This window comes from Eublepharis macularius, chromosome 1, assembly GCF_028583425.1.
Source record: "Eublepharis macularius isolate TG4126 chromosome 1, MPM_Emac_v1.0, whole genome shotgun sequence".
In the NCBI taxonomy this organism is placed as follows: domain Eukaryota; kingdom Metazoa; phylum Chordata; class Lepidosauria; order Squamata; family Eublepharidae; genus Eublepharis; species Eublepharis macularius.
The window spans coordinates 17,459,347-17,470,797 of NC_072790.1; the positions used below are offsets into that span (position 1 = coordinate 17,459,347).

Consider the following 11,451-nt stretch of genomic DNA (forward strand, 5'->3'; position numbering starts at 1 on the left):
TACACTGGCTGTATCTGCATGAAGACAGCTCAGGAGTCCCTGTTTTTTAGATTATTTTTACCCACCACAGCACATTGAATAAATAATGAAATAATGAGAAGCCAATTACTCGTAAGATCAACACATCGCTTCAACAGATGCCCAATAAAACATACTGGCACGGACGTCCATTAACCCCTCTCAGACAATCTGGGGTGCTAGCTGTACATCTCAAAATGGTCAGGGTCCGATACACCCCAAGACAGACTCCTCCCCTACATCGTCTCTCAATCACCTCGAAGCACCCAAGAGCTCTCTCTGGGCAATGCCAGACATTAGCCAAGTAAAAAAAGAATAGTCAAGTGGGAGCAGCTCATGAGAATGGGAGTCTCAGGAGATCCAGCAACACAACCTTGGATATCTTTCAGAAATGCTGCAAAACCTGAGCATTCATAATATTGAAAGCAGTTATGTATTCACGTCACCTGTCTACAGACAACCCTAGCAGGACACCCACACCAGACAAGCCTTAACAAGTTTGAGAGTATTGTCATGTGCTTTTAACTGGCCAAGATTTCCAAAGGGATGGGCCTCCTAATCACTATCTAACTTTAAAAAAAGATGTCTTTGTCCCCTGAACTTCCTGTATTCTTCACCTCGGGGCCCACCTGTGTGTTTCGATATAGGAAGAAGAAAACAGTTCACTACGCTACCTATGTGCCCTGACCTGGATAGCCCAGGTGAGCCTGATCCCATCAGATCTCAGAAGCTAAGCAGGGCCAGCCTTGGTTACTAATTGGATGGGAGACCTCCAGCAAAGACCAGGGTCGCAGAGGCAGGCAATGGCAAACCGTCTCTTGCCATGAAAACCCTGCCAGGGGTCGCCATAAATCAGCTATTACTTGAGGGCACTCTCCACCACCACGCTACCTACACAATGCTTTGAGGAGTCCAGGAAAAGAGGATGAAAGCGCTACACTTTTGCTTAGACATAAAGCAGTGCTGCAGACGGGAAGGCTGCCCATGCTCCCAGACGATGAAAGAGTCAGAAAAAGATTCTATGCACACTTGTGCTGCTACATGTTCTTCTTTCTATGGTCTGCTAAACAGAAGGTGGCCGACAGCGCTACATGCACACAGGGCACATGAAGCTGGCCGGGAGTCTGTCTTGCCAACCTCCAGGACAAAGTGTAATGCACACTTCGGACTTTGACACTGAGGGAGGCACCAATCTGACATGGAAACTTAAGGACCTTCCAGCTCACCCATCAGAAGCCTTCCACTGTCCCCCTTTCTCTCAGTCAACTACACTATATTATGTGAGGAGGACGAGTGGCAAAGATGCCTCCTTGCCCGACTGGCCAGGGCATGCCTCTGCTGCTCGCGAAGCAAAGCACAGAGCATGACTCTGCTGGGTGGATGTTTCTCTTCCGAACCTAATCTCACAGCACTGCCTGTCTCAGACCCAAGACTCCCTCATCTCAGGCAAGACACAGTAATTCCCTTTGCATGCATCTTCCCACAGGAAGAAGCCCTTGCACCTCTCTTCCCTAGAACCAAGCATGGGAAATTTGTGCCCTGGAATTACCGCAGGATTCCGGGACCCCCCGGGATAACAGCAGGGTGACTGAGATCAGCCACAGTTCATGCTACAATTTATGTTGTAGATTCCTACTTTTCCCTTTCAAACATTCACCACTTCCTCATAATAAAATTTTAACAGATTTAGGTGCTTCGTACCAGACTGTAAGTTTTTCTCAGGCTACATGAAAAGTTTTCCGCAGACATGTTCTATTCACTTGAGCAGTCTGAAGACAACGGTTAAGAGACTGTTGTGATGTCACACAACCGTTCCAAAACTTATATAACCCATATTTATACTATTGGATTTGAAGCAGCATAGAATCCTTCACTCACTTTTAATTTGTGTTCTTTTCAGCATGTGACTATCACGTAATGTACCTGAAGCTTTATGGGGAGGGTATGCTAGAGTACCATGCAATGGAGAGATTTCCTTTGATATTACCTTGATCTCAATGTTTCCCACTTTGGCAGTTGATCGAATTATTGGTCTTCCCACCAGAGCCGGAAAGATGTGTTCTGGAAAATTTGAGCCGGCATATCCACACTTCACAAACTGGAAAGAAAAAAAAAAGATAATTTAATGATGAGCATAATAGCAGATTGTTGATGCAATTACTTTAACACAAATCTAAAACAATGAAAAATTGCTGAACGCAGCCAGCTATGTTCCCAAACCATTTGAGAGCCTGTGAAAAGAAACCTTGAATTACAATATTTTTAGTTACAAATTGTTTTATGAAAAATATATTTGAAATTGTGGAAAGGCATAAGATGATTTCATCTGATCAAATATATTAAAAACTGTCATTTTGGCTGTTTGAGGTTGGATCTTATAGTTTTTCCTCCAATGGAGAATCTTTCCCTGGATGTACATCAGTCTCTTTCTTGAAGGAAAACTGGACAGAATCCAACCTACCGCATTTATGTGTCCGCACATTCTTTAACCTACCATTTATGCTAACACATCTTAATCAAGATTAAAAACTCAAGGTTGTAACAGAAAATTAAATTGTCCTTTTTGTCAAATGCTTCAATAGAAGCTGGCTCTAAGAACAGGCCTCCCTTAAGTTTACAGAGGCCCGAAGCAAGAGTGGCTGAGGATTTTAAGTGGCTTCAAATGACTCTCTCTGATCAAGCGGCTTCAAATGTCTCTAGCTCTACCTCATACTGCTCCTAAACTTATTAGTTTTAAGTGAACTAAGGCCGTTTTCACACATCTTACTGGCTGCCCAAAATCGTGCAAAACTCCCCAAACAACGGCCTCTTCCTGGTTCAATTTCCCATCGACTCCTGTTTGTGGCACGAATTGTACCACAAACCGGAGCCATGATGGGAAATCGCGCCGGGAAGAGACTATCATTCCAGGAGTTTTGCGTAATTTTGCACGGCCCGTAAGACGTTTGAAAACAGCCTCAATGTCAGCACAACTATGAGGGTGAGATGAAATAATGACCGGCCATCTGTAGAGCTTCTTATCACTTGGGAGATCAGGAGCAGCACACAGGACTGGGAACTCCTCCTCCTCGCCTCTTCCCTCCCTCATCACCAGGAATCACGGTTTAGTGTTAAATAGTGTAGTGAATGATACTCTCGTATAGTTAACATTAACCAAATTTAAGTGCTTGCAAAAATCCTGGTTAGTTTAACTACAATTAGCATCTATACAGACAATTATGAAACCATCATAATCTCTCCATTGTTGCAAAGAAGGGGGTTAAGATGTAAAGGTACAATGCAAAAATGTAACCAGCTTTATTAGAGCACGAGAGAAATGCACATGGCTAGGAAATGCAAAAAAACTAGCACCTGTAACTGGGTAAGGATCCTATGTCCCTATTTAGCTGAGGAAGGGGGGAGTGCCTTTGTTCTGAATTTGTTGAACTCAAGTTCAACAATCTCACACGGTAATCTTCCCTTGAACCTTCTCTGTTTGAGGACTGCCACTCTTAAGTCAACATTATATCACACTAATAAATCTAGTTTTCTCTGGCATCCTTGAACACACCTGAAAGAACCAGGCAAAAGAGGGGAAGCAAGGAAAACAGCAAGATTCCCTATTTATAATCTCTAGTCCTGTTAAAAGTTAAGAAAAGCAACAGCATACAGACACAGAACTAAGATTTTGAAGATTTCCAGCTGGCTTTCCTCCGCTAAAGCAAGTTTTTCACTCTTTTGACCACAGACTTGAAAATGATCAATGAACTCTATAAACTGGCCAGGTGATACACTGCTCTGCTCCTTAAACCGCATAAGCAAAATATGTGATTTTATATTTTATTCAGATGACACTTTATTTTGGTTTTCCCTTAATCTGCAGTACACATTCTTATGAGCCTAAGTATCCAAGAAACAATGTCAAATTCTCTTATACGAAGGTTTGTCTCGTCTCCATAAATATATGGCTTAAGTTAAACCATCCTTCTTTAGATATTACATGGTTAATTCTTAGGGATGGTTTCTGTTCTGCCTGGCTTAAGGCAGACTATCACAAGCTGAATTTGTTAGGCTTCCCCCACCCCCAAGTTTCTTCTAACAATGTCCTTAGATCAAGCAAGGGCCCTAATCACCCTGGGCCAGCACGGACCACCAGGAGAGGGGAAGAAGCCACCCAGCCACAGGAAGGTGGAGCAGCCCCCAAGCCCCAGAAGGTCAGAAGGAGCAGGTGGAAGCCAGCCAGCCCCACCCTCCAGTGGGAGACTAAGAGCCCTACCGGGGGCAGGAAGGACAGCCAGGAGAGGGCCAGGGCAGAGGGAGGAGGCACAAGAGATAGGGACAGCCAGACAGGCAGCTACCTTACCGGCAGGACAGTGGAAGCAGCACACAGCTACCTTACCAGCAGGACAGCAGAAGCAGCACAGAGCCACGCCCCAAGCTGCAAACAGGGAGGAAGGGGATAATAGAGACCAGCTGGGGCTGCTGGAAGCTCGGAGAAGAGGAGGCTTGGCAGCCAGCCAAGAGAGCACACCTGTAGCTGTCCAACACAGCCCAACAAGCTACCACAGGTGCAAGTGCTTGGGGCTGTCCAAAGCAGCCAAACTAGCTACCTCCAGAGGCAACTGCTTGAGGCAGCCAAGGCCAATGCTAGAGGGCCAAAGCAGGGTGTGGCTGGCAGGTGGGGCCAGGAATGAGGGAAAGGATATAAGGAAATTCCATCCACAGGGCAGGGTGGGTTGTGTAGGAGGAGCGGAGCAGGAGTGGTTGGAGCTCAGATGGAGAGAATGAGGGAGCGAGGAAGGAAGGCGGCGAAGGTGATGGAGGAGGACGGTGGACACAGGGGCAGGGCTAGGTTGAGCAGACTCGCTGGTGGCCTGAGAGGGTGCATGGGTGATGTATACCTCCCCTTCTACCACAAAGCGGAGTCCCGCATAATCCCTAACGGCACCCTGATAATGAAGCCAAGTGCCCCAGCGCCTGACGCAGCAGCGCCTGGGGGAAAACCTGACAAAGTTGTAACCCCAGCAGCCTATAGTCGTTGGTGATTCCATCTCATCACAGAGCCTTCTCCTTGGCCATCTCCCCCTCTGCAGCTGCTGAGGGTCCGTAGAAAAAGATCTCAATGGCAGAGCAGGCATGGTTGAGACAATCGAGGATATTCTGCTTTATTTCAGCTTTTATCAAGAAGCTTGTGTGAAGATCTTACACCTTTACTTAAGAGGTTTCCCATACTCCCTGCATTAGAAATTACTAATAAGTTTTTATCTGGTGGAATTTCTCAGCTTTCATTTGCCTGTGCCATATTCCTTGCCGCAGCCTATAGAATTTGCAAGGAATGACTACAGAAGGTATTTGATATATGAATTAAGTGGTCCTCTTGGTCTAGGTTCTATTAATTAATATTGAGCCTTGTTTTTAAATTTACAAAGTTTTTATGCACATTTTTGTAAATTTTATTACTGTTTATTTTGATTCTGTTATAATCTGAGTAAACTGTGCTGGTCGTGAATTACAAGAATAAATCGATTGATTGACTCTCTTATATTTTGCCTCAATTACCCAAAAGCTACATTTTCATTACACAGAGCATGCACAAAAGAAGTTCCCTGAATGAAGTTTAGACTTCCTTCTCTTTCCTTCTCTCAACACAAGGCACAGCTTTCTGAAGAGAACATCTCTCTCCTTGCTCAGTGCATTTGTGAACACCAAACAGTTCTTCCTAGTTGCTACACATCCTGATCCATCTTCACAATCAACTTGATCAGGGCTGCGTTGTATATGATCTAGTGAGTACGATTTCACAGTTATTAAGACAAGAGTAAACTTCATATTAATTCCATTTGGTTAAAACAGTCATGAAAATTAGAATACAACTTATTTTTGAATAGAGAGAGAACAATTCTTCTGACTGCCCTGATGTGTGATCTTGTCAGATCTTGGAAGCTAAGCAGGTCAGCCTTGGTTAGTAACTGGATGGGACACATCCCATGAAGACCAGGGTTGCAGAGGCAGGTAATGGCAGGCCACCTCTGTTAGTCTCTTGCCATGAAAACCCCACCAGGGGTCACCAGAAGTCAGCGATCACTTATCAGCACTCTCTACCACCACCAAACCTTCTGATTATAGTTAAGCAATAAGGACTGTTGGAAGGAGTATTGCGCTCCTTGGTATGCCTATTGTTTTGTATTTGGTGTTGAGAAAAAAAACAAAGGCTTGTAATTGATGAGATGAACAAAGCAGACTTCATCAACTTGGAAGCTCTAAGCAGCTTGTATACAACTTTGTTCTAAGCTTGTATTGATCTAAGCAGTTGTATATCTTCCCTACGAAAGTAGCAGACCAAGAGGATTAAAGACAAGCAGGTAATCTGAGGTGGCACTGCCTGAATGTTCTAACTAATGCCATCTCATCTGCTAGGGGGTGGGATGGGAATTAGTATTTAAAGTTCCATCAAGTTTGATGGATGAAGGAGGAACAAAGAGGTTGAATTCACTCCTCAACCCAACCCCCTCCCCCTTCCGTGCGTTCCAATGTCCATCACTGGGATGAAGAGACTGGTCTGAGTTTCCAAATCTAACTCTGGCCCCTCCCCCAATGGCTCTTTTTGAGGGGGGGTGCAGTTTTCCCCTCCTAGACCAAGTTCCTAAGATGTTCTTTTTTAGGAGCAGGGAAGATGTTTCAGAAACATTACCCTCTCAAAAGGCAAATGGAAGATACTCTTCTTCCCACCCTGCCAAACACACTGTGCGCCTATTTGCAATGGCTGGCCATCCAATAACATGGTTAGCAGGCAGGTCTTGATTCCACCACAATATTATTATTTATTTATAGATCTTGCTTTCTCACTGAGATCCAAGGCTGATTACACAATGCAAATAAAAGTACAATATAATCAAAAGCTAGGACATTCACTGACTAAAGTACAATAATGAACAACAGTTAGGTCATTCAGGGAAAACAGATACAATAGGGAATAGTAGCAGATAAAAATTAAATAACCATAAAGCTGAGCACAGAGATGAAATCTATCTTAAACAAAGCAGAACTGATTTCCATGGCACTTTTAGCAGCACTGGAACTCCGTAGTAGACACATCTACATCAGCAGACAGTACCCAATAGCATAGCATTTAGCCCCCTTCCTTACCAAGGTATCTCTCGGAGCTATTTCTTATGACACAGTCCTGTAATCTGGGCAGAAAGCCCTCCTGAATAATTCAGTTTTGTATAGTTTGCAGAAAGCCAGGAGAGCGGGAGCTTTCCTGACCACAACAGGCAGGCTATTCCATCAGAAGGGGGCTACCACAGAGAAAGCACATTCCCGAATGCAACAAAAATGGTTGCCACTGTTTCCAAGAGAGAAGTGTCAAGGAGTGCACTTGTGGCTACCCCAGGATAAGGGATGAAACAAATCCCTGACTGGATGAACCTCAAGCCTCTATGTATAATCTTATCCTAGGCAACAACGTTGAGAACTTGCTTTAACACCCACATACACAGCATGTCCCTCATTTGTTCTTTTAATCGCTAACATACCTAGGAAAATATTTTTTTTGCTTTTTGAAGAAGCCTTTCAAGAATTACTCATGTGCTTTCACATGAATCTATAAATCAATATACATTATTTTAGCTTACCACATCTTTGAGCATATTGTGCTTTACTAACCTCTGCAAATATATTTAACGGTGAAATCCTAAGCAGAGTTAGTCCAGTCTAAGATTTAGACAGGAGTAACTCTGCTTAGGATTTCACTGTCACTGTTCTTTTACCCCTTCTAAATTTGGACTATCGAAGCTCACAGTTATGAGCACATGCATTAACTTGCAAAAGCAATAGCAAATGATTTAGTAGAACCCACTAGGTTAATGTAGCGTGCATTTTACCATATATAGTTTCTTCTGCACTGCACTGTGGTTTCTGACTGGCCCTCTCACTTCCCATTCAGTCATCAAGTGGTGAGAAAAATGCCTATGTATAAATACTCTTTGAAATGGAAACTACAAATGTAAGACTCTTCAAAAATTAAACATTACAACATTCCTTCAGCAGTTTCAATCTCTTTAGAAGGAATATAGGATTTTACTGTTAGTCTTCGAAAAGCAGCCAATGTACCCAACATCAGCATTTGCAAACATTCCTACCGACACTCATGACACTCCACTTTTATTATAAATATTGTTGTCATGCATTTTTCAGGTATTTTCCATCACAGACTAATAATTTCCATAGGTATGTCAAATAATTATAAATCTTGCCTTCCTATATTGGATTTTAGGCTGGAAATTCACTATAAGATGCTTGTTATGTTAGTTAGCAGCTGAAATGGCTTAAGAGATAATTACCTTACTAAAAATTGTTTCAATCATAACAAGTAAGCTATAATCATCAACTTTCACCACCACAGAACATGACTGTTAACATTGCAAATACTGCAATTAAAATCTAAACACATACACAACTGAAAATGAAGGTGCCGCCTAGCAATCTCTTGAAAGAATGCTTACTCTGAAGATCATTTAAAAGCATTTTGATCATGCTGTATTCGCTCTGTGAGGACATAGGAACACTCTTGCCTCGTTCACCTGTGGGGCCTCAACTGCACATGTATCTTGGAGCACACAACTATTATTCCCCAAATGAGATTAGCGATGTAAAATATCTAGAAATGCTGAAACTATGGAAAATATGGACGGGATAGGAAAACTGAAAAATATGCAATGTCTTTTCTTATCAAACCTAAACTGATCTTGCCACTTTAACAAAAATGCATCATTTTAACTCAGCATGCAAAACTGTAGGATCTGACCTATTTATATTACCTAAGAAAGCAATCCTAAACAGGCTACTCAGGTCTACTCAATGAGGTTTATCCCCAGGAAAGTGTTTGGATTTCAGTCTATGGCATTTACAGTGCAACTCTAATACCACTCAGGATTGCTCTAAGTCTTTTACAAGCAAAACTGCAAATATATGCAATAGCTGAGAGACAAGTAAACAGCTATATGAGATGTAGAGGAAAAAATTGAAATTAAATGCCAAATTAAATGCCAAACAAAATAAAGCATATTATTTGGACAGAAACAATGTCATAATCACTGTAGACTACCAGCATATTTGGACATCAAGTTAAACTCTAATAGTGAAAACAATGAACTCTTTAATAATATATTATCAAAAACATTACAGCACATAAACTGACAAAATTATTCACATTTAAAACACATCCTTGAAAATATGCTGTATATGTCTAGTGTACGTAAATATCTAATGCTATACATTGTCTTACATAAAAAATCATGCTGCGTATTTTAAGAGAGCAAAATCTCATCTTCAAAAGATTTTATTAATTTCAAAACAGCAAATATTTCATGGGGATTGTTTTAGCGTTCTTCACATTTTTTTCAATTGGAAGGTTTTTGTTTTAAAATCAGGGGTGGGGGGGGGGAATAGAGAGCTAACCAAGATGAATGAACCCAGATTGTGCAGCACTCAACATAATGATAAAGAGACAAAATTGTCTAAGAACATATAAATGTGGGCCCTGTGGGGCAACTCTGAGAGGGCCCAACAGAGGAAATGTTGGTATTGTTCCCACAGCACAGGGAGTTGGATCAAGCTAGCTTTTTCACTCAACCTTGCTCAATTCTCCCTTCCTTACTACAGCCTCATCAAAAAGCTTCCACACAGCTTTTTGTCTATGCTGATCCCAAAAGCTTTTACATAGCATTCTTGAGTGGTCAAAGGGGACCCCCTCCTCCCTTTTCCAGCAGGGAAAAAGGTGATTGGAGCCAACCCTACGTGCAGAAAATCTATTCAATGACAAAATATTATTTTTATTTACTCTGATAGAGCTAATTAATCTTTAGGAAAGGGCACACAAAAATTTCAGACTTACACTGAGATAGAAGAGTTAAGTCCCTGCCATGTTACTGATTTGGATTTTCTCCCTATTTGGTTTTATTGTATTTATTTGCTCAGAGATCTTTTGCTAAGCTCCTGAGCATTTTTACATGATGGTGGTGACATACTGGCAATAGAGTACTACTATTAATACTGCTGCAGACCTTAAGCCTTCTGAGAGACTTGAAACTAGACTCAAGAGGTTTTGCTTGAATGTAAAAAAGGTAGGCAGGGGGAGAGACAACAACTTTGTAACCAAGATCCCAGGTCCAGATTACCTAGACAAGTACTAAAGCAAGACTCATCTGCCTGGGATTTCCCTCTCATATGCAGCATTTAGCTGTGTGGGTGGAGACAGAAGAGAGTCAGTGTGGTGTAGTAGTTAAGAGTGTCAGAGTAGGATCTGGAAAACTCAGGTGCAAATCCTTGCTCTGCCATGGAAGCTTGCAGGGAGGCCTTGGGCCAGTCACTTGCTCTCAGTCTAACCCACCTTGCAGGGTTGTTGTGGGGATAAAAAGAGAGGAGATTGATGTAAGCCATTTTGGGTCCCAGTTGGGAAGAAAAGGTGCAGTATAAATACAGCATTTATAGACCCCACTGCATTATTTATTGAAATATCCTTGAAAATTGATAGCACTGTGTAATCTGCTTTGAGTCTCAATGAGAAAGGCCAACTATAAATACTGTAAACAACTAAGAAGAGGGCCAGCGTGACATAATGGCCTAAAGTTTTTGATGAGGCTCTGGGTCCAAATCTCCGCCATGAAGTTGATCTGGGGGCAGCGACTTAGCCTCACCCATCTTACTGTAGACATAAAACAGATGAGGGAACCACAAGCACCACTTTGGAGGAAGAAGAGAATTATAAAAAGAAATGTACTACCAAATATTCAATGGAAATGTCCTTGATACTCATCTCATACTGCGTAATCCGCCTTGAGTCTCAGTGAGAAGGGCGGACTATAAAGGACGTAAATAAAATAACGATGCGCTCAATAAGAAGCAGCATCCCAAGGGATCTACGGTGGCAAAACCAGAGGAGAGAGAGAGAGAGAGGAAGGAAGGCGCCCAGCCTCGCAGCCAGGGCCCCAAAGCCTCCCCCTCTCACGCCTCCTTGGGAGTCAGCCCAATGAATGGATGCGCAGCGGGCTGGGCTGCTGCGGCCTGAGGGGGCCTTTTAAGGGCTCTTCGAGTCCTTAGTGGGGGTAGTAGAAAAAAGGTGGGGGGGAGGGGAGCTCATCCCCCCCCCCCTTTTCCCCTCAGCAGGGGCGGCTTCCCCTCCGCCGCCGGCCCCACTTGCTGCTCACCCCGGTGCCGTTGTCGCAGACCACCACCTTCCTGCCCAGAGTGTCCATCTCGCCCCTTCCACCGAGCAGCAGCGACCGACAGGAGGAAGGGGAGAGGCCGACGCCGCCCGCCTCGCTGCTCCTTCCTTCTTTCCTCCCCTGCGCCAGGCCGCACGCAGACCCGGAAGTGACGTAAAGGAAATGTCCGCCCCGCTAAGGCCCGCCTCCTCCCGCCGCGGGCACCTCGGCGTGCTGGACTGGCGCGCCG

General features: G+C 43.4%; 1 protein-coding gene across 1 annotated transcript in view; it reads right to left on the reverse strand.

Moving 5' to 3' along the window:
- ACTR2 (actin related protein 2) overlaps window positions 1-11,352 on the reverse strand; it is a 30,967-nt gene extending 19,615 nt beyond the window's left edge. Inside the window, exons 1-2 of the mRNA XM_054987355.1 lie at window positions 11,205-11,352; window positions 2,006-2,116 (exon numbers count right to left, since the gene is read on the reverse strand). Of these exons, the coding sequence (XP_054843330.1) occupies window positions 2,006-2,116; window positions 11,205-11,252 (159 nt within the window). The 5' untranslated portion in view covers window positions 11,253-11,352. The remainder of the gene's footprint in view (window positions 1-2,005; window positions 2,117-11,204) is intronic.
- Between the last annotated feature and the right edge of the window lie 99 nt (window positions 11,353-11,451).